This window comes from Rhinatrema bivittatum, chromosome 12 (genome assembly GCF_901001135.1).
Source record: "Rhinatrema bivittatum chromosome 12, aRhiBiv1.1, whole genome shotgun sequence".
Classification (NCBI taxonomy): domain Eukaryota; kingdom Metazoa; phylum Chordata; class Amphibia; order Gymnophiona; family Rhinatrematidae; genus Rhinatrema; species Rhinatrema bivittatum.
In genome coordinates, this window is record NC_042626.1 from 19,160,980 (window position 1) to 19,184,905 (window position 23,926).

Below are 23,926 nucleotides of genomic sequence, written 5' to 3' on the forward strand. Positions count from 1 at the left end.
CTTTACACGCTAAGCCCTCAGTACCCTGCCACACTCCTTCACTTAGACAAATGTGCTCACCTCCCACCATAGAATCTGTGTCCATGCCGCACTGTGTCATCTGTGCAATGTGTACCAATACCCCACCAAACCCCCATCTGTGCCATGTATGCCCATACCCCACAACACTTTCTGCACCACCAGTACCCACACATCACCACAACCAACCCATGCTACCTGAACTTTACCACACTGTCTTTCACCATATATCATTACTCCTGTAACTACTGACTCCATTTCTCTCTCTTGCTTACTGAAAATCTTAAAAGCAAACTGGATACTTTCTGAGAATAGCAGTGACACTCAACCTCTCTCAACAAAATGGTTTACTTCTCAGCTATCATTCGTGAAACTCTGCTAACTTCTCCCCTACAGATCCCCTGGGAGCAGCCATGTTTAGAATCGCACCACACATTACCTTCCAGGGAATGGGATATGATTGGTTCATACTGTGTGATGTCACGTCTGACATCAGTATACACAACGCGGCCCACTGAATCCAGAAGGCATGAGGTACTTGGTTAACATGGCAGCTCTTGTTCAGGGGAACATGGGCTGTTAGAAGAATTACAGAAGAAGTAATAACAATAATCAAATGGTGAAGCGCTAGAGGATGTCACTGCTCGTGTCTGAAATACCACAAGGGCTCCCACAGGCACACCATTGCCAGGGAAGGCCAGAGCTAGAATATCTTTACTGCCTCCCCCAACCCTATCAAAAGAAATCTGGAGCCCCTCGTGCATCGGAATTTCCTTTTCGTATTCCTTCGCCTCCCTGTTTCCTAGCCAATGGGAATACATTTCTTAATGCAGGAGGAAGAATGGAACGGAGCTCTGGCAGGCACTCCTATTTACGGCAGACCCTCACAAATTGATCGTATTATTTTAAGTATTCATGGTTCGCACATAAATTAACTTAAGCAATTTGCTCCAGGGCCATAAAAGAAATCTCAGTTTCAGGACATCACGTTCCCCACTTATTTTTCTGGCCCTTGAAGCCATATGGGCAAAGATGTCCATGGAAATTCAGCTAAGAGTTTCCTCAGACTGTGCTCATGTCGGGTCGCACTTGCTTTTTATTACACGTTAAGACGACTCTCAAAGTCTAGGAGCAACGGAGGAATTTCTCTGCACGCAGATATTCATACTCCGAGTAGGAACTGCTTCTCTCTACGAGCCGAAGCACCAAGGCTGCTCTGAACGTGAAAGAGGTACAGCCTATGGCACTGGGACTTCTCTTCTTGTGAGACTGGGCCTCTAAATGGCAGATGCAATTTAATGTGGACAAGTGCAAAGTAATGCACGCAGGGAAAAATAATCCCAACTACAGTTGCACAGAGCTGGTTCAGTGTTAGGAGTCACCACCCTGGAAAAGGACCCCGGAGTCCTTGTGGACAAAACCTTGAAATCTTCAGCTCAGTGTGTGGCAGTGGTCAAAAAGGCAAATACAATGCTAGGAATTATTTGTGAAGGAACAGAGAACAAAACTGAGAATGGCATAGCGCCCTTGCATAGATCCACGATGCGCCCGCACCTTCAGTATTGTGTACAGTTCTGGTCGTCCCATCTCACAAAAGACAAAGCGGATATAGAAAGGGTACAGATAAGGGCAACAATAATGATGAAAAGGGTAGAAGAGCTCCCTGATGGGGAAAGGCTACTCCATGTAACTAGCAACCGGCAGATTTAAAACAAATCCTAGGAAGTATTTTCACTCAGCACACAATCAAGCAACTAACACAGCGGAGCTCAAAAGAAGGCTGGATAAGTTCCTGAAGGAAGAGTCCGTAAACAGTTATTGGCCAGGTAGACGTGGGAAAGCCAGCGCTTATCCCTGGGAGTGAGATACAAGAAATAAATCAACTATTGTGGATCTGACGGGGACTTGTGACCCAGACAGAATGCTGGGCTCAATGGACCTTTGGTCTGATCCAGCAGATCACTTCTCACGTTCTTGGACCTCCTACAGGGTCCACCCCCAGGTCCCTTTTCGTGACAGCATCGCTTCTCGCATTCCTTCTCTACCCCAACTCTCCCTCACTATTCGCCTGTGAGCTGTCCAGCATCAGTGTCGGAAATAGAAAAATACGATGCAGGCAAACATTATATACCTGTCAGGACTGGGGCAGTCAGGGACTCAGCTGGGATGACACTCTCAGGCTGCCCCCCCACCACGTGCCCCAAAAGGTGGCTACTCCAGGTCAGGGGCTATGGCGGCCTCTCTGAGGAGAGCCCGAGGCTTATCTCCCTGGCACCCCTGGAGATGTCCATCAGCACAGGTCAAGGCTGAGCACAGTTTCCATTTCCCATCGTACCAGTTTCCAACCTTACCAGGCAAAAAATATGCAAGAAAAGTGCGTGTTATAAATATCGGAAGCCTCACTCCTGGCTGATGTGTAATAATGATTTCATGAAAGAGGTTCATTCTTCTCCTCCTCCTTCCCCTCAGGCTCCTCCATAACCTGGAGGAGCCTGGAGCTTACGAGCACCTACAAAAGTTGAACGTTTAGCCCTTTCCCCCCCCCATTCATTCTGCTCCTGTTTTCATCCTGCCGCACGAAGTCAAGCTGGCGGGCTGGGAGATTGTTTCCTAGCGAGGCACGGTACCTCTGGGGTCAGCGGGCTTTACAGGCGAGAGTCACTCAGCCCCGACCAGTCCCAGGCCTCCCTCAGAAGGGTCAACATGTTCCCTGCCCCCAGACCGCGGCACAGCAGGGTCACGGACCGGAACCTCGCGCTGCACCAGGACCTTTCACTCCCAGCCGTCCCCCCACCCGCCTCCCCTGCGCGAGTCCCAACCCCACAGCAAAGCCTTTTACTGTCTGCGTCCCGCTGGTACAGGCGCAATCTAAAATCGGGTTTTCATTTTGAGAGGCCCAATTACAAATGAGCCGCTCGGCTGGGCCCCAGCGGAGGAACCCACAGGAGAATTGGTTTCTGCTCCCTCGAGCCAGCAGCTTAACAGGGTTTGCTGCGGAGGCAGCGCTCACAACTTCCAAAAACGGAGGAATCGGGTGGAAAGGGGAAACCCCAAGCCACCACGCGTCGGCGGGGGATTCAACGCGCTTGGGCCCCCGGCTCTGAGGAGTCGCAGGCTGTGGGCCCCCTGCCAAGAAATGGCTGGGGTTAGAGGGAGAAGAGGATGAATCCTAATTTGGGGAAGGGGGGGGGGGGGGAGGAACTAATGAATGATGTGGCCCCACGGCGCCTCAGCCCGCTCCCACCCCTCCACTTCCAGAAATGGCAATAAAGCGGGCCTAAGACAGATTCCGGCCGAGCCGGAAAGTCAGGAGAAAAGGAAGGCGAAAATAAGTTGGAGGTCCCTCCCTAGCCTGAACGGAATCATAGCCCCCTCCCCCCCCCTCCCCCTCCCCCGGCATCTCTTTAAGGAAAGCCAGACTACGAGTCCACAGGTGCGGAGGTCAAATCCGGGTCTGGCTCGCCCCGCGCCTGCTGACCTGGAGTCATCCGGCCACCCTGTTTTGTTTGGTGGGGGAAGCTCCGAATCCGGGAATCCCAGCCCTGAAAGTCGCCCCGTTATTTCAATCACTTTTTTTGTCAGAAGGACCCCCTTGCTTCAGTTCAGCCAGGGGGGCCAGGAGGCCCGACTGGCTCTGCTTTTGCAGGAGAAGCCGATCCAGGTTTGGGTTTTTACCTCGGCGCGTGCAGGGAAATGCCGTTCCGATTTTCCCCATGAAAAAAAAACAAACCACGAGGGCTCCGTGACCGCAGCTTAAGAGCCGCCCTTGCCACAACCCCACTGCGCGCGCGTGTGGAAGGAGAGAAGATAAAAAACGGGACAAAGTTATCTCCAAGGGCTTGCTAATGACAGCTTACGGCATCAGAGGGAAGTACAAAGGAGCCCAAAGGGCCCACGTGTACAATGAGCGTATAACCAGGACCGGTTCAGTCTGTCCTGCAAAATCTGTAGCCAGCAGGTTACCCCTGCAGGCGAGGTGGGTGCTCCTTGTCCGTCCGCATTCCCCACTGCTGGAACAGACGCCACATCTTGGCTTCGGGTTTATCCTGTTCATCCTTTGGCCCTGTCAGTGTCTATTTAATTAGCTTCACCGCTGCAGCTTGGCCCCACCCAGGAAGAGTATTGCACACCCACCCACAGGAACTTTATCTGCTGGGGTTTGGAGGCCAGGGAGGGGGAGGGGAGGGATTGGGCAGGAAACTCAGTGTATCCTTCAAACCTCTTATCTAGCCCCCCTTATCACCTGGCACCTCCTACCTAAGCACTGATTCCCTGCACCTTACCTGTCCCCACCCCTTAAATCCACCAGCTAGCAAAAGCCTCATTTCAAAGCAAGCATTCCAGGCCTGTTCAGTTCTGTGTACACAATGCCCAACCCTCTCTGGCAAGCTCATAGAGATACAGAGAGAGAGAGAGAGCACACAGGAGAGAGAGAAACATGTCTCTACCAGCATGAGAGAGAGAGAGAGAGAGAGCTCGGCCCTATGTGAGGGAAAAAAGTCCCCAGCAGCAGCGGGAGAGAAAGTGAGAGAGCGTGCACAATCTCATGCGAGACAGGAGTCCGTACCACCATGAGAGAGCGTGCAGCTTTCTGTGAGAATGGCAGCTCTACGGCTGCTCAGGGACGTGCGGTGAGGCCCAACGGCTGGTGCCAGTGCTGGCACCTGGCCCGCTGCAGGCAGGGTCCGCCCTCCTGCGAGTCTCCCACACTATTCCAGGGTTTTATCTCGCCGGCGGCTGTGGAAGGTGAATCCCTTCTCCCTACGTTTTTTGGGGTTTTTTTTGGCACAGTCCTTTGTTTCTGGAGCTTGGTCCTGGCCTTGGGAAGAGGCTGCAGTAATCCTGAACACTTGCATCTCTAAAACGTGTGCTGCCCTTAGGGAGGCATCGCCTCCAACAAATGACTGCGTTTTCTTACGTCTCCTCTGAAGACTTCCAGATAGATCTGTGTCATCTACTTGACAATGTTAATAACATTATAGGTGCTGGTAAGCCTGGAAGTGCTGTGTTAATATTCTCAATTTATTTCTGCTAACATTCATTTAACCAGCTGAAGACAGGGTTCAGTACAAGACACACAGGAGCGGTGCCCACTGACCGGATCAGGAATCAGCTGAGGCCTAACACCTTGCCTCATCAGCAGGAGCAAACTGCATGCTCTTAGGGATGCTACTGCCTGCCACATTCAGACCTTGCTACCTGCTTCCTAGCAGTGAGGTGAGAAGGGACCTGTTGCCAGACAGAGGTGCCACATCTAATGAAAAGTCTCACATACTGGAGATTAACTTTTTCACAAGAACTTATGTTCTCTTTCAGAGGCTGCTCTGTGTTGTGTATCTATCACCATCTGCTGCATCAGTGCTCTTTATCCTGGAGAATCGTGTGCTCTCCATCTAGTGCTCTCCATTCTGGAGCATCAGTGCTCTCCATCTAGTGCCCTCCCAACTAGGGTCTCCATCTTATGCTCTCCATTTGGTGTTCTCCATCCTTGGATATTAGTGCTCTGCATCTAGTGTTCTCCAATCTATATTCTCCATCCTTGGGTGGCACATAAGATATGCCATATTGGGTCAGACCAAGGGTCCATCAAGCCCAGAATCCAGTTTCCAACAGCAGCCAATCCAAGTCACAAGTACCTGGCAAGTACCCAAACATTAAATAGATTCCATACTACTAATGCCGGCAACAAGCAGTGGCCATTCCCTATTGATTAACAGTAGTTTATGGACTTCTCCTCCAGCAACTTATCCAAACCTTTTTTAAACCCAGCTACACCAGCTGCCTTCCGGTGCTTAATTGTGCATTGAATGAAAAAGAATCTTCTCTGATTTGTTTTAAATGACCTACTTGCTAACTTCATGGAGTGCCCCTGAGTCCTTGTATTATCCGAAAGAATAAATAATGTTAAACATTTACCCGTTCAAGTCTTCTCATGATTTTATAGACCCCGCGGCCATCTCTTCTTCAAGCTGAACAGTCCTAACCTATCTAGCTTTTCCTCATAGGGAAGTTGTTCATTCTCTTAATACAGTAACATAATGAATTATGGCAGATAAAGACCAAAAAGGTCCATCCAGTCTGCACAGCAAGTTTTGTTTTTTTAGGGTAGTTGCAGCTGCTGCTCCGTTCAGACTACCCCCAAGCCTTCAGTTAAAGGTCGAAGCAGCTTCATCTAATATTATCCATCCTTGGATGTTAGTGCTCTGCACTAAGAGCTCCCCATCTAGTGTTCTCCATCCAAAGCTCTCCCATCTAATGCTCATCATTCTTGGGCACCTGTGCTATCCATTTTAAGAGAAGTAATTTGAACTGAAGGACTCTTAACTCCGATCCATCCTGGTTTGTTTGTTTGTTTGTTTTTTAAATTTTACATTTGTAACCAATAACTCCAAATCTCATAAAAGCATACAGAAGGTATCAACAATTCTCAAGGTGGCATTCTTTCACCTAACAGTGTCTTCATAACATTAATAATCTGAACAACCTTAGCTCGACACTTTACCGTCTCAATCAAACGTGCCAGCTTTCTCCTGCCTTGCAGAATTCTAGCAGCCCCATTGGCCCTGGAGAAAAAAACCTGGTCTCATGAAGACTGCAGCACCATTTATTGAACCAACGAAGGATCAGCCAAGAAGAATGAGGTATATGAGCTTTTGAGACACCCACCTTGGACATCAACTCTGAAGTGAAGGGGAAACATCTGAAGAAGCGCCTGTGGGAGGCTGGAAAGCACTTCTGGGTAATGACTGTCATTCCAATGTAAAGCTTGCTAGGTCTCACTATAGGAGGCGATGTGAAAGCTCCCACTTCTGGGAGTGACCATGCGAATTTGTTGGTGTTCCTGAGCCATCCCCACAGCAAGGGTCCGCCTATGAAAACTATAGGGGCAGGAGGGGGAGAAGTATAAGACGTGCGAGTGTGCATTGCTTGTGCTGGTAAGCCTGGAGTGTGCATGAAGATTTGTCCGATTTACAGGTATAAAATGGTAAACCCATGACACGCACGTTGCTGGTGAGGCCGTCATTATTATTCAATGGGTCTTGTTACGATACCTTTTTGGAGTTGATTTCTTTTTTTTATTCAGTTGTCTGCCTTTTGCAAAGGTTACTCTCATTGCTATGGCTTACGATGGTTTTGACTTGTACTGCCATGGGATAAAAAGTCGCCATTGGGCTCCTTTGTTCCAGGAAGGTAACGGGCAGATTCTCTCACTTCTGGAATACGAAGGTGGGCGTGGGGTTTCCAGGAGAGAGCCCGCCTCGCTCACTGCTCAGGAGATACAGAACCTCATCCAGGACAGGTTCAGCAGCTGCTCTGATACCGTTTAAGACTTGGAGAAGAGGATTTCTGTGTTCTGATTAGGTTCCTGAGGGAGGAGGAGACCCCCTATCAGGAGCCAGTGCAGGCCTAGTTTCTATGCATCTCTGCTTACGTAATCTAAAGTGCTGTGTTTTGTTTTTTTTTGTCATTTTCTTGTTGTCTGAACTTTTGGAGAACTGTGTTTTTTTTAGTGGTTTGTACTTCTGTACCAGTTCTTCGTTTGATTTTTGTCTTCAGAAAAGTCTATTTTTGTTTGGAACAACAATCCACCATCTGAAACCTCTTCCCCCACGTGACTGTGTTTGATCCTCTAGGGCTAGCAACAAATGCTCCTTGTCCTAAGACTGTAGTGAGTTTGCCGGTACTCTGCAGCACCTGAAGAGAGCCCCTTTGCTTTCCATACAGGAAGTGACCTGCGAATGAAGGCTGTGCCAAGAAAAAGCCTCACAGCCTGCAGGAAATCCGACTTCTCTCCAATCAGAACAGCAGTTTCCGGCCAATAATCTGACTTCACCTTGCAGCCAAGGGCTCTTCCAATCTACACCACCAGCCACTGGAAGCTGTGCTGGAGGCAAAACACAGGATCTGGCAGATGCCACGTGGGCCAGGGATTTTTATTGGTTTCCGCTACCTAGTCTAAGAGTCTGTCTCTCATCCCAAAGCCCACAGGAAACACTGCTAAAAATTCACTGACGCTGCAGAGAGAAAAATCAGCATGCAAAGATGGAATCGCTGCCCACTGCCTGCTCACGATTCCCTAGTCTGCTCGTTAGAAACTTTCTCTGCACATTCCCTTGCAGCCCAATGAACTTGCACTGGAAAGCTTGGCCTGTGTTTTTGCCTAACAGGGGTGTCTTCGGACGAGATTTCGGCGTTTTACTTCACTGACGTTGAGAGCACAGCAAAGAACACTAGCTGAATGCATTTGCTACACTTGTCAGCGTAGGGGCAATAAAAGTAAACACAACAGCTATGAGCAGGAAGTCACCAGGAAGGCACATGCCACATCTAATGCACTGCCAGAGTCATTCTACCTAGATAGCTCACTGCCCAAATATACCTTCATAACCCATACCTCATACATATCTCAGCACGGAAGCACATCTACAACCGGTACTGCATCACCACAAGACATTTCCCTGCGGATATCCATTCATAATCCCCCTTCATCACAGCATAGCGACATGTCCTCTCTATCCTTGTGTATCTTCTCGTGTATCTCAGCTCTGTAACACCCCCCGCTTCTACTCACTCCCGTCCTGTATCTCAGACCTTCACATCCCCACAGCCATTCATACCTGTCTTGTATCTCAAAGCTGTAACACATCCCTGCATCCACTCACCCCCCTCCTGCATATCAACACTATAACACATCCCCACACCGCTCATGTCCCCACCAACCCCCCTCCTGTATCTCAACCCCGAAACACATCCCCGTATCCATTCACACCCCTCCTGGGCTGTCATAAGAACATGAAAGAATGCCATACTGGTTGAGACTTATGGCCCATCGGACGATCCAGCGAGATCCTAATGCAGCCATCCGTTCCCTGTTGTTCACCCTCTGCTCCTGGCACTAAGGGACGGTTTTCCCTGAACACGACTGGCTAATAGTTGTCAATGGTCCTGTCCTCCGGGAACTTGGCCAAACCTTTTTTAAATCCATCTGTCCTAATGGCCTTAACCATATCCTCTGGCAACAAATTCCACAGTTTAATTTGTGCGTTGACTGAAAAAAAAAAATAGTTTCTCCAGTGTGTTTTAAATCTGCTACCAGTTAGTTAATTTCACGGAGTGTCTCCCAGTCCTCGTATTATGTGAAAGAGTAAAATAACCGTTCCACTCTACTCGTAATTTTATAAACCATCATGTCCCCTCTCAGCCGTCTTCTGCTCCAGGCCGAAAAGCCTTCCCTCACAGGGAAGCCGATCCGTCCCCTTTATCATTTTGTGCTGCCCTTCTCGGCACCTTTTTCAGTTCCGCTGCGTCTTTTTTTTTAGATGGGGCGACCAGAACTGCGCGCAGAGCTCAAGGTGCGCCAGCACCATGGATCGAAACGGAGGCCTAATGACGTTTTCGATTTTATTCCCTGTTCCTTTCCTCGCATGCTGTCTGCCGCTGCACACTGAGCCTGCAAGCTCTGTCACGCCCACCAAGGGCTTTTCCCGCTAAAACCGGTCCCGTTTGCTTTTCAATTCACGCAGGGGGACTTTTCAAGCCTCCCGCATCGCTGCAAAGGCCGCCGGTCCTTTTTTTTTTTTTTTTACCCCAGTCCTAAATACACGCGGACTTTCCCTTTCAGACTGCCCCAGGAAAAAGCCCCTGCAAAGAATTGCCCCTGCCTTCTCCCAACCAAAACTGCATGCATGGTTTTGAAAATCCAAAATAAAAAAAATGCTGTGCCAAGCCTTCTCCCCTGATCTAACCCTGCCCCGGGAACATCCCCAATATAATGCACCTATTGGAACTACAAGCGTGATTTTATGCACATACAGAGCGGGCAATTGCATCTTCCATCCAGAACCAGACAGCGATTCGTCAAGTGGTTTTACTTTTATGTAAGAGAGTTGTAAGCCACCTATCAATAAATAAACCACAAACCATTTGTGCAGGTAAAATGCCTTTCACTTGTGGGAATCCCTTTGAAAACCCCCCTCTATTTATTTATTTACTGAATAGCATTTATCAGAATCCAAGCGGGTAATTTTATAGCATCGCACGCAGGCGAGCTGGCAAACACGCACATAGCTTCAGTTACGCGCCTGAGTCCACTTTGAAAACGATCCCGGCACATTTCTGCACACACGATTACAGCGGCTGCTTGTGGGCCTGCGTTTTTCCTGAGGGACTTGATGCAGATGCTTTTTTTTTTTTTTTAAATGAAAAAGTAATGCACGAATGCCCCAACCCTGTCCCGAGTCCATGCCCTGGAACACCTTCCCTTCCCCATAGTGTGCATGGGTGTAATTTTTTACACACATGATCGGTCGCACAATTTTCTAAAGGGTCATTCCTGCAGCTAAAGCCCTGCTTTAGCCAGAGAAGTATCTTTGAATATTTAGGAGGTGGAGATTCAAAATATAGCCTGCCCACTGCGCCTCTGAATATACCCAGATAGCGTTTAGTTAGCCGGACACATTTATCTGCCTATCTTTAGACCGGTCTAACTTATCTAGCTAACTTAGGGGTTCATTTATAAAATTGTGTTAGGGCCTTATCGCGGGCGATAAATACCGCATCGCAAAAAATGCATATGCAAATTTTAAATTAGTACGCAAGTGAGAGGAGGAAATGGAAATGAGGGTGGGTTAACATGGCGTGCGATAGCGTAATGCACAGCAATGCAGGTTTTAACAAAATGGTTTTTATCCCAAATGCTGGTTCAGGAGGGGGAGGGGGAGGAGGAGAGGTAGAGAGAGAGAGAGAGAGCCTCTGCGGAGGCGCACATGTAAGTCGTTTTATACCACTGTAAGAGAGGGCATTATGAACTCGGGGTGAGGTCTGGAGGGGGGGGTAGGGTAGGTTTTGGGGGGCTGTTTTACATCCACAGTCATAGGTACGAACAGCACAGTTGCCATCGGTGAAGATTTTTAAGTGATTTGGAACGAGGAAAGGTAAAAGAAAAGTAGATTTGTAAAATGCTCTCTCTACCTAGCTCGATGCACTCTCTACCTAGCTGTAATCAGTCGCCAATTGCGATAAAAACCTTTTCGGTCAGTCGAAGAACATAAGAACATGCCATGCTGGGTCAGACCATGGGTCCATCAAGCCCAGCATCCTGCTTCCAGCAGTGGCCAGCTTGCGATGTGAAAATAACGCGGGTGTGATAAATGTAATGCGTGTTGCAGAAAAATACCTATGCGATGTGGTGCCAGGAAAATTACCCTTACCATGCCCCCTTTTTTTTTTTATCACGGGTGCTATTTCTGTGATATTTATAGCATTTGGATGAATCTGGGTCTTAGCTGAATAGGGCTGAATATTGCTACTTATCTAAGTTAGCCAGATAAATAGTTATCCAGCTACTGAATGTGGCCGGATATTCAGGTGCCTCCACTTAGTCAGGTAAGTCCGAAACTATTAGACAAAGTGACGCTGAATATCACCCCCCCCCCCCCCCCCCTAGTGTTGTAGCCCTAATTACTTCTACTAGCCAAATGTGAAATTTCATTGAATCTGAGTAAAAGAAATCTCTTGCTCTGAAGTGGTAAAGTGAATGACCTTATGATGAGGATGCTAAAATGGAACTTCCAAACCGCCCAGGTCGTTCGCAACTTAAATGATCAGACTCTTTGAAACAAACACAGGGGACTTCTTAAAGACATTAGTTTCCTCAGCCCTTACCAGCTGTAAATCTCACGCTGCTTCCTAAACTTACTGTGTCACAGCTTTGAAAAGAAGCCCCTTCTACACCAGCGCCCCAGTAATGATCTAGAACAATGTTTTCTAAGGCGCTCCCGGAGGCACCCCCTGTGCAGTCGGGCTTTCAGGATATCCACAATGAATAGGCATGAGAGAGATGTGCAGACCTTGGACAGCGTTAGGAAATGCTGCTCCACCTTCAACAGCCCCTGCATTCTGGACCTGTTTTCCTTTTCCTAAATTTCTGCCTTCTACCACACCACCTCTCCTTCTGAGGACGATGATGCCGGTCCCCACTGCTGGGTAAGGAACAGAAGGGAAACCTTCTCTATGGTCGAGCACAATCATAGAGTAGATGATGCTAGATAAAGGCCAACTGGTGCATCCAGTCCAGCCAGATATTCTGCTTTACACTGCCATACAAGTCTTATTGCCTACAGGATGTCATTCCTTATCCAAATTAGTTTTTATTGTGTTCCTTTTAAGTTCTCTACCATCCTTGGCAGATGAGCGTGGAGGTTCGCATACATAATCCAACAGCCAGCTCCTCCCCTATGCCTTACCACCAAGCTTTGCAATAATCAAAACAGTTACCAACACTAGTAAGACTGTTGCCCAAATATCAAGCCTCATAGGTCCCATAGCCTTGCTGGACAGTAACCAGCCATCATCAATCTGCTGGCGTCAAGCCAGTTGGTTTTTGAGTGAGTTTCAACCCGACTACTCCAGAGCTAAGCTATCTCCAGTCCCCATAGACACCAATCTGCTTGGGGGGGGGGGGGGGGGATTCAGGATACCCTTAATGAATATACATGAGATAGATTTGTATACCACACTGCTTCAATTGTATGCAAATATATCCATGCATATTCATTAGGAATTATCTGATAACCTCAGCAAGCAGGGACTGGAGGTTGCCTGGCATGACTTCCCTGACCTGCAGTGTCATTAGTTCTCGTTTCCTTTATCTACTCCTTATGAATCCCTCAATGGATCCCCCTTGAGCCAGCAATCAACACCCCCTTGCACCGACACCCCCAATGAAGCACCTGGGAATCATTTATGTGTCCCAACTAGACCCTGCCTTTCCCAACAGAGACAGCCCGATACTGTAAAACCGCGGGAGAGCGGACGAACGCCTGCTCTCCCGGCAGACGCACCGGCCCTTTGCCGGTGCGAGCTATCCAGTATGCAAATTAGGCGACTCGGTGCAAACGAGGGAAAGGAGGCGCTAGGGACACTAGCGCGTCCCTAGCGCCTCCTTTTGGCCTGGAGCGGCGGCTGTCAGCGGGTTTGACAGCCGACGCTCAATTTTGCCGGCGTCGGTTCTCGAGCCCGCTGACAGCCACAGGCTCGGAAACCGGACGCCGGCAAAATTGAGCGTCCGGTTTTCGGCCCGACAGCCGCGGGCCGAATTCAATTTTTTTTAATTTTTTTTTACTTTTGGGGACCTCCGACTTAATATCGCTATGATATTAAGTCGGAGGGTGCACAGAAAAGCAGTTTTTACTGCTTTTCTGTGCACTTTCCTGGCGCTGGAAGAAATTAGCGCCGACCTTTGGGTCGGCGCTAATTTCTTAGAGTAAAATGTGCGGCTTGGCTGCACATTTTACTTACTGGATCCCGCGCGCATACCTAATAGCGCCCTCAACATGCATTTGCATGTTGAGGGCGCTATTAGGTGCCGCGGGTGGGCCGCGTGTTTTCCTCCCCTTACTGAATAAGGGGTAAGGGAAAACACGCGTCCAGAGCAGGCTGACAGTGCGCTCCGACGGAGCACACTTTACTGGATCGACCTGATAGGTTGTAGGGGTGTACAGACACATTTTTTTGGTTTCTTTGTGTTTCGTTTCCATTTTTATATTTCGTTTCATTATTTTTTGTTTTAGTGTGTGTTTTGTTTTTTTTACACGCACCAAAACTATTTTAGGACACGTTAAAACATGCTAACATGCACTAAAATGATTTTAGAGTGTGTTAAAACCATTTAGCACGTGTTTAAAGTTTTAAGATTTTTATTCTGCACTAAAAACATTTAACGGGCAGAAAATGAAACGAAATAAATGATCAGCAGCAGCACATCCCTAGGAGAGGACATGTAGGGAGCCCCCCTTCCCTGACAAGTCTTCCACAAAAGCTCAGCCATACCTATTTGGGCCTTCCAGGACATACTGCACAGTGACAAGAGCTTATGAAAATCAAGCTGTCTCCATTTTGCTTTCAATATCAGAGTAGCTTAATGCATTATTTGCCTCATAACATACAGATAAATCCCACACCTCAATAAGCAAAGCAGCCTTTGCCAGTGTGTGACCGCTGACTACATTTACAAAAGCTTTTTTTTTTTTCTACAGATGTTTGAAATAAACCCCTTTGAAACAAAAACTGAAGAAGAAGAAAAAAAAAAAGAGAGTGGTTCAGCAAACTAAGCAAACATATAATCCAGAAAAGCACAGTCAGATGCAGCCTGGAGGCCCGGGATTTACAACATGACTATTCAACCACAGACAGGACTGGGTAAGGCTCTCCTGGCAGCGTAGGCCATTTCTCATTTGCAGCACCCTCCCCCCCCCCACTCCCACCCCCACTCCCGCCCTCATTCGTTCCCAGCATGACACAGCGGGTGGTAATGCTGACATAGATGCCCCTCCCAAGTCTGCTGCTCCAGCCAAAGGACTGTTTTATCTGGATCCTCATTATAGGAGAACCTCACGCACAGCCTCTGCACCTCAATCCTGCCCCGCAGCACACTCTGCTCTCCTAGTACTGAAGTCAGGCCTATCTAATCGCTAGGCTAACTGGCACCCATGCAGGCCTGGAAGGGGGAGGGGGGACAGTGGGAGTAACCCCTTCCAAACTTCCGGCCAGCTGAAGGGAAAAGGGCTCTCTAATGCTGAAGCCAGCTAGGGTCCCCTTCTGATGATTGCGCTGCACCGCAGCAGCAGTGGGAGGGCAGGCTCTACTGTCAGTGTGGTCGCAGCAGCAGTAGCACCAGTAGCAGCATGGAGCACCGGCATCCCACCCCCTACTGAGGAGCCTTTGCACTGCCGGTTGTTGCCCATTTCATCCACCCCTTCCAATGGCACCGAATGAGATCTCCATGCACACAGCTCTGCCGATGCACCCCCAATCCTGACCTGCAGTACCCCCTATTATTCGAGTAATGAGACCTCCTCACCTCCACACACACACACACACACACACACCTCTGCTAATGCACACACACACACACACAGCTCTGCTAATGCACCTCTTCCCTGCCTACAGCACTCCCTCCTATTGTAGTACTGAGAATGCCACACAAACCACTGCCAACACATCCTAATCCTGATCCACAGCACACCCAGTTATTCCAGTACTGAGATCATGCTTGTTCCTGGGCTAACTGGTGCTCAGGCAGGTCTGTGAGGGATGAGGGAGATGGGGGGGGTGTCGTTTCCCCCCACCCCCGAACATCCAGCCAGCTGCAGGGAAGGGAGCCCTGTGATCCCGAAATCAGTTGGGGGTCCCCCTCTGATGATGCAACTGCACTGCCAGTAGGCCTGGGAGATTGGGCCCTACTCACACTGTAGCAGCAGCAGCAGCAGCATGGGGCACTGGTGCCCCTCTCCCCTTCCCGGGCACCATGGTGCTCCAAGCGGTCGCTCATCTTACCCACCCCTTCCGATGGCCCCAACTGAGATCGCCACACACACACGCACCACAAGCCTGACCTACAGACCCTCCTGTTATTCCAGTACTGAGATCTCCCCCCCCCCACACACACACACACACACATGCACACACACACATGCACCACTCTGCCATTGCACCACAAGCCTGACCTACAGAACCTCCTCTTATTCCAGTACTGAGATCTCCCCCCCCCCCCCCCCACACACACACACGCACACACACACATGCACACACCCCTCTGCCAACCCCGACCAGCTGCATCTCATGTCATTTACAAATAACATTTTTATCTCAGGATTACTGTGGCAAACGGGCAGCTCTGTGTTCCTTTGAAGAAATTAAAGCATCTTTCCCAGTTAATCAGAACGGTGAAACAAGACAGAAGGGTGGGTGCTGACAGAGGAGTTTTGGTGGTGATAAAAGAGACCCCGGGAAAAAGCTTGCTCCAAAAAAAAAAAAAAAAAAACAACAAACCCCAGCACAGGAAAAGCCTGCAACAGAGAGCTCTTTGTTTCTTGAACGCTAACCCCTGCAGAGCAATTTGAAAAGAAAAAAAAAAAGTTACACAGATGCTGTACTTGTGTGTGTCCTTGTTGGTGTGTATGGGCACAAGTTTTTATGTTTGCCCACGGGTGTAACCGGGTGAGCCTGTTCTCGTGCGTGCACACGTATGTGTGCCTGTAAACATGTGCGCTTGTGCGTGGCTACACATACATACATGTACGAGTGTGAGTATGTGTGTGTGTGCGCGCTCGCGGGACAGGATGGCGCTGAGAACGTGCCACGGTACCCTCGGCGACATCCCTTACAAACGCCACCATTTGAAACCTCAGCAGCGGGTTCTCTTCACGTTTTACGAGGGAAACGTCCATGCGCTTATGCCAGGCACACGGCAGCAGCCTAGTGGGGTGCCAGGGCTTCTGAGCCCATATGCACTATTTACTCTTTCAGTAACTTTTGTTTTAATTACTTGTTAGTTTATATGGATTTTGTTAATTCTTTATTACTGTTTATGGCAATGGTGTGGTTCTTTAAGTTATGTTTCTTAGCTCATTGATGTGGACTTTTAACACAGCACGCCGGAAGGGCATTTTATCCCTCAAATCTTTTGATTGCTTTAAACTTTTGTTGGTAAACGTTTGAAATGCATTGTGGAAAAGACCCATCTACACAGAAGTAAGCATGCAGCACCAAAGAGCCCCCTAACACATGCTGGACCGCTGGGCTCAGTGCTAGCTCACAGGGAAGAGTCCACCCTAAGGCCACGCCAAGACACTGAGTCAATACTGGCTCTGTGGGAGAGTATCGCCTAACAACCTGCGGGCTCAGTGCTGACCATACTGGGGAACTGGATTAGTACTGGCTCAGAGGATGAGTTCCCCTTAATTGTAACGTCATACCGGGACAAACTGACACCTCGCCCTACCACCACCACCGCTTCCTGCAGTGTTCCCTGCAGCTCTCATAATGTGAGTGGTGGACTCTATAATCTGCTTTTAAGACCACACAGCAGCAGGGCACAGGGAGACTCCGATGCCTGTTATTCTCCTCACAGGCTTTTCTATTGTGTTTATTCAAATCAGGAACTGCTCAGTTATTTCATGCCAATTCTGCCTTTCCATAAAAGACACCAGAGCCCCTCGTGGGCTTACACATTTCCCCCATGATTCCTAGGGGTTTTACCTCTCCTATAAAACCCAGGACCTGTTCAACACAGCCCTCGTGCTATGAGCTGGTCTTCCTACAGAGACTGCTGGGACTGCACCTTAATAATGAGAATTGCTCAGTGCTGGGAGTGGGAGAAAGATGCATCTGTAAACAGCAAGGAAATAGTATTGTTTGCATACCCTGCTCAGCTCCTGCCCTGGTTCTACCCCTTCCAGCTCTCCTTAGGAACCCACTTCACACAGCTTCTCTCCTCATACATCCTGAGTAATATCTCCCCAGGGAGCCGTCAAGCATGAGCTGAAGCATCGATTTGCTTTGCCCTGCATCCTCCTTTAATAGGCTAAATGCCAAAGAATCATTCTTTAGCTGATGACGGGATGCATCTCCTTACAGACATACACCCAGTGCTGCCCTTTCACTGGCCATTAGGTGTCACCCCAAGCACAGTGCTGGTCGTTCCTCTTCCCCAGCACTGCCTTGCGCTCTTTCAGCAGGATTCTGGGAACTTGGGAGAAGACTCCAAACGCAGGTCTTCTCCCGCAACATCAGAAAAGCAGCAACGCGCCTCCAGCATTGGCGCCTGCACTAGAGGTGAATCTCTCTTGGCAGCGGCAGGTGTTAAAACCGCTACCCCGCCGCGTTTCAGGTCTCGGTCACGAAAGGGTGTTCACTGTCCTGGGCACACTGGAACAGTTTCTCCTTCCAACAGCCGAAGGGCTGAAAAGGGCCAGCGGGAACACAGCCCTGCTGTGTCCAGCCAGCGAGAGCGGAGGGCGAGATTTACATTCTAGGGGAGGATACACTGGCACAGAGTCACAAGATCCATTCCAGAGAATAAAAGGCCCCGGCTTCTCAAGGAAAGCACAACAAATGCCGCCTATTCTCCAGAAACTGGCGTGGGCGTGGTGTGGCTCTGGGGAAGGAGAGGGCCCCTGATCCTCGGCCAAAAACTTCTGATCATCTCATTTTCACAAAATAATCCTGTCCACTCCTAAAATTTCTGCCCCAGCACAGGGGTGGGTTAAAGAAGTGGGGAAAGGACGGCCACTGGGTGGGGAGTCTGCCCCAGGATCATGTCCACAAGCTGAAAAACTCCTTCTCTCACCCTCCCAAGAGATCACATCACGCCCGTCACCAAGGAAATCTGCCCCGTCGCAGCGGCAGCAAGGCCCCTGCACTGCCACGCTGCACTCCTGAGAACCATGAGCAGCAAAGGCTCTGCACTGCCACACTGCACTCCTGAGAACCATGAGCAGCAAAGGCTCTGCACTGCCACACTGCACTCCTGAGAACCATGAGCAGCAAATGCTCTGCACTGCCACACTGCACTCCTGAGAACCATGAGCAGCAAAGGCTCTGCACTGCCACACTGCACTCCTGAGAACCATAAGCAGCAAAGGCTCTGCACTGCCACACTGCACTCCTGAGAACCATGAGCAGCAAAGGCTCTGCACTGCCACACTGCACTCCTGAGAACCATGAGCAGCAAAGGCTCTGCACTGCCACACTGCACTCCTGAGAACCATGAGCAGCAAAGGCTCTGCACTGCCACGCTGCACTCCTGAGAACCATGAGCAGCAAAGGCTCTGCACTGCCACGCTGCACTCCTGAGAACCATGAGCAGCAAATGCTCTGCACTGCCACACTGCACTCCTGAGAACCATGAGCAGCAAAGGCTCTGCACTGCCACACTGCACTCCTGAGAACCATGAGCAGCAAAGGCTCTGCACTGCCACACTGCACTCCTGAGAACCATGAGCAGCAAAGGCTCTGCACTGCCACACTGCACTCCTGAGAACCATGAGCAGCAAAGGCTCTGCACTGCCACACTGCACTCCTGAGAACCATGAACAGCAAATGCTCTGCACTGCCACACTGCACTCCTGAGAACCATGAGCAGCTAATGCTCTGCACTGCCACACTGCACTCCTGAGAACCATGAGCAGCTAATGCTCTGCACTGCCACACTGCACTCCTGAGAACCATGAGCAGCAAATGCTCTGCACTGCCACACTGCACTCCTGAGAACCATGAGCAGCTAATGCTCTGCACTGCCACACTGCACTCCTGAGAACCATGAGCAGCAAATGCTCTGCACTGCCACACTGCACTCCTGAGAACCATGAGCAGCAAAGGCTCTGCACTGCCACGCTGCACTCCTGAGAACCATGAGCAGTAAATGCTCTGCACTGCCACGCTGCACTCCTGAGAACCATGAACAGCAAATGCTCTGCACTGCCACACTGCACTCCTGAGAACCATAAGCAGCAAAGGCTCTGCACTGCCACACTGCACTCCTGAGAACCATGAGCAGCAAAGGCTCTGCACTGCCACACTGCACTCCTGAGAACCATGAGCAGCAAAGGCTCTGCACTGCCACACTGCACTCCTGAGAACCATGAGCAGCAAAGGCTCTGCACTGCCACGCTGCACTCCTGAGAACCATGAGCAGCTAATGCTCTGCACTGCCACGCTGCACTCCTGAGAACCATGAGCAGTAAATGCTCTGCACTGCCACGCTGCACTCCTGAGAAGCATGAGCAGCAAAGGCTCTGCACTGCCACACTGCACTCCTGAGAACCTGACCAGCAAAGGCTCTGCACTGCCACACTGCACTCCTGAGAACCATGAGCAGCAAATGCTCTGCACTGCCACACTGCACTCCTGAGAACCATGAGCAGCAAATGCTCTGCACTGCCACACTGCATTCCTGAGAACCATGAGCAGCAAATGCTCTGCACTGCCACACTGCACTCCTGAGAACCATGAGCAGCAAATGCTCTGCACTGCCACACTGCACTCATGAGAACCATGAGCAGCTAATGCTCTGCACTGCCACACTGCACTCCTGAGAACCATGAGCAGTAAATGCTCTGCACTGCCACGCTGCACTCCTGAGAACCTGACCAGCAAAGGCTCTGCACTGCCACACTGCATTCCTGAGAACCATGAGCAGCAAATGCTCTGCACTGCCATACTGCACTCCTGAGAACCATGAGCAGCAAATGCTCTGCACTGCAACACTGCAGGCTCCCACAAAAGACCCACTTACACCCTCAGACCATATTTTTAAATGAGAGGAACTCTTTTTTTTTTTTTTTTGCAGGGCGGTGGGGGGGGGGGGGGGGGGGGGAAGACAGTAGTTCTCTCCTTTTTCTTCCAGTTCAATCAGAACTAGGACAGGGTTGCTGGTGCCGAGAGCCTTCCTTCAGAACAACCCAGGCATCATTTGCACTATTTTAACAGTTCCTCCCACTGCTCCTAGTCCGGTCATTGTAGCAACGGTCAAGAGGCCAGGGGCCATACACCAGGTCTCCTTCAGGAGCCCCGTATAATGGGCTCTGAATGCGGCCACCAGGTGTCGCCCTTAACAGTGACCATGACTGCCTCCAGCCCCAGCGGACCTAGGGTGAGAAGACCTTGAGGACTGAATTGAGGAGCTTCCACACGGTAGTGCACAGCACAGCCACTAAGCCACCAGGCCCAAGCCCATCCTAAGCCCTTTTTGATATGTACTGGAGGATAAGGCAAATTTTCCATCCTCTCGGACTGCTAAAGGATTGCAAGGCAGCAGGTAGCAAAAGTACCTGGTCCTCTGTTGTGGCTTTCACACCTCTCTGCCCTGTGCTCAAGGCTACATCCTGCTGGCAGAATTTTGTTCCTGTCTGCCATCCGCACCCCTCCTTGGTCAGATTATCAAATGCTCCACAGGGAGCAGAAAGCCCTGCAGGACCTTTGGCTTTATCCATCAGACAGCTCCCTTTGCAAATAGATTAAAGCTTTATTTTGTTCAAGCTTTGGCTAAGTGACCTGATCTAAGTATGTGCTGTTTTGGTAAATCTTTATCATTAATTTTATGTTTTTATTATTCGGTTTGTAATTGGTTTATTTTGATCCACCTAAAACAATTTATTGATTACTGCAAAATATATATTAAAAAAAAAAGATGGTGAAATAAATAAATAAATGGATAAAAACCAGGCATCTATCCCTCAGCACTCCTTGCACAATCATTTCTTCCAAAAATTGCAAGAACTTTTAATTCTTGCACAAAATTTGTGTCATCCCAAAACTGGACAAGAAAATCGACTTGCTGGACTTTTCTTGACTTTGAAGTCTGAAACTCCAGTCTGGTCCTAGAATTCCATCTGGGGTGTCAATGAGAGCCATCTCCTGCATCTCCTGCATGCAGGAGATGGCTCTCATTGATGCCCCATGGTCCGCTGCACTGGCTGGACACAGCAGGGCTTAAGGCGTCTGCATAAGGGGAGAGCACAGGGACGCATTCTAGGGGCAATCTGGCTTTCCTTGGATCCTAGGATTTGCAGGTCGGATGAGAGGCCTGGACTATGCTGACCAGGCGAGATCCTGGCCTCACTCCAGGGCTCTGCCATGACTTCTTGTTGGTCAGTGGAACAGGTCCTGGTCCACTTCCCCACCAACTGTTTCTTCACAGGCAGGACTGCCTTCATCCAAGATGGATTTAGGCAGAGACTTGCTTCTATGTAACCTCTGATCAGCGGTCTGCTAAAATTCTCAATCAGCTTTCTAATTCGGAAGCAGAGGTGAGTGTGCACTCATGCTAAGCTCTCAGGTGCAGGGGCTCTCGGGACCTCTGCTTCCTAGCTCAGTCTATATGCTGACTGCTCTTGGGTTTTCTTTTCTGAGCCAACTCCTGCCTATAGTCACTGGTACACTGTGCACTGCTACCCTGCCTCCCCAAAAAAAAAAAAAAAAAAAAAAAAGGCAGAATAATGTGATGTATGTGTTGCGCCCAGTCCTAGTTTCCTCTCGTCCCAGCACAGTCGGATCCTGGTTGCCCTCCGGAATGCATGGAAGACCAGAAATTAAATCCTGCCCTATCACAGCAGCCTCCCGGGGTTAGAAGGGAGTCACTTTCTGGCTGCATAGCAAGCGAGAAATCATTTCCTTAGCAGGTAACACCGGGCACTACAAACCCCGCCCTTCCTCAACACCCCAAAGAGCTCGTAAGCCCCTCCCAGACTGACCCTATCCCTGGTTCACCCCAGGCTGCTAAAGCCCTGGCTCGCGCCAGGACTCACCCCAGGGTGCTGATGAAGCTGCAGCCCCCTCTCTCCCAGGACTCACCCCAGGGTGCTGATGAAGCTGCAGCCCCCTTCCCCTCTCTCCCAGGACTCACCCCAGGGTGCTGATGAAGCCGCAGACGGAGCCCTCGGCGTACAGCGACACGATGTCCCCCACATGCAGGAAGCTGGCCATCTCGCTCATGTTGCTCGCCTCCGAGCTGCCGGGGCTGGGGGAGAGGGAGCAGAGGCGGCAGTCCTGTGGCCCTCGGGGGGAGGCGCAGAGTCAGCCTGGGGTTTGCATGCGGCTCTCTCCGGGCTGCTCCGTCTCCTGCCCCAGCTCGAGCTACCTGAGCCAATGGCAGGGCACCAGGAAGGAGCCGCGACTGCATGCAAATAGCGCCTGCCCAGACCCCACCTTCTTCCTCCCTCCCTCCCTCCCTCTCCCCGGGAGTCCTGCCCGCCCGCCTCACTGCATCTCTCCCTCCCGTCTCGTTCCTGCACGCCTAAACTTTGATGTGCAACCCACCGGAGACGGGCAATCAGCTGTGTGAGCCGCCTCCCAGGGCCCAAGGGGTAACCACCCCCCCCTCCCCCCTGAGCAGTGTGCACAGAGCCCAGGACCTCCTCTTCATACGTGTGCAGTCACACAGGAGTAAACGTGTGTGTGTGTGCGCGTCTACATGCGTGCTGGGGTATTAAGGCTGCACCAGCTTGCTGCCGGGTCCTGGGCTGCTGTACCCACCCTGCTCGCCGTCACATGAGTTCCCGGGTAACCACAGCTTTTGCCATAGTCTGCAGCTGCTGTCACATGGAGCCGTGAGTCACTGCCATTCTGCATACGGTCCCACTGGTTCCTGTGAACGCATGACTCACTGGCTCACCGGTTTCTCTGTCACCAGGGCTCGCTGTACCTTTGCACGCCCTCACACACGGTTTCCTGTGTAGCCAGGACTCGCTGCCAATGGTAAAAGCAGGGGGGGGGGGGGAGAAGCAAGGTAAACGAAAGGGAGCTCCTCCCTTTCGTTTCGTTCAGGTGTGCAGACTTTTATGCTCACTTACACAGAAGAGCAGAGCGCCAAAAGGAGGCTACAGCATGCGCAGAGCAGCAGTACAGAGAGAGGTGAACGGTATGGGGAGGCAGATAGGGAGATGATTGGTCGCCCAGCATGAGTAGCAGGCTGACATGGCCCCAGGTAAGGTGAAAAAAAAAAAAGAATAAGGAGCAAACTCCTGCAGGCGATCAACCTGGTACAACTGACAGCTGGGAGGGGTAAACGGGGCAACCGGGTAGAATGAAGGAACCAAATGGCCCTGTGTTGTGGTGGTTCGCCAGGACCACATTACCACGCCATGGCTTGTGGGCCATCTGCACGGTGTCACACCAGTCCCTGTGTAACTGCTGTGTCCCTGCACACTGTCACACCGGTGGCTCCTGGACGGTAGCCACAGTCTCCTGTGGCTCCAAAATGGCTTGAATCTCCTTCACCTGGCAAATGTGGGCGCTATGCTTACCCGACCTCCCCCTCCAATGTGGCCAGGCAGTGGCCGTGGGCAATGATTTATGGCTACAACTTTCCCATAAAGCACATGTCATTAGCAAGCATGCAACCCGAGCTGGAAGAGAAAAGAAAATTGCTTCCCTTTTGCACATTGTGAGGACTAACGTGAGTTAGCCAGGGTTGACGCTGCACATGGTTTAAGAAGACCACATCGATCCTGTCTTCAGATGTGTTAAAACAAAATAAAACCAAAAAAAACCCCCAGTATTTTGACTGGAACGCAACTAAAACAAATCCTGCACCCACTTCAATTCCCCAACTTTAAACCCATTGAAT

At 50.2% G+C, this 23,926-nt stretch overlaps 1 protein-coding gene across 1 annotated transcript in view; it reads right to left on the bottom strand.

Moving 5' to 3' along the window:
• Positions 1–22,441, bottom strand: part of ITPR3 (inositol 1,4,5-trisphosphate receptor type 3) — a 149,865-nt gene extending 127,424 nt beyond the window's left edge. The window contains exon 1 of the mRNA XM_029572208.1: positions 22,205–22,441. Within this exon, the coding sequence (XP_029428068.1) occupies positions 22,205–22,293 (89 nt within the window). The 5' untranslated portion in view covers positions 22,294–22,441. The remainder of the gene's footprint in view (positions 1–22,204) is intronic.
• Between the last annotated feature and the right edge of the window lie 1,485 nt (positions 22,442–23,926).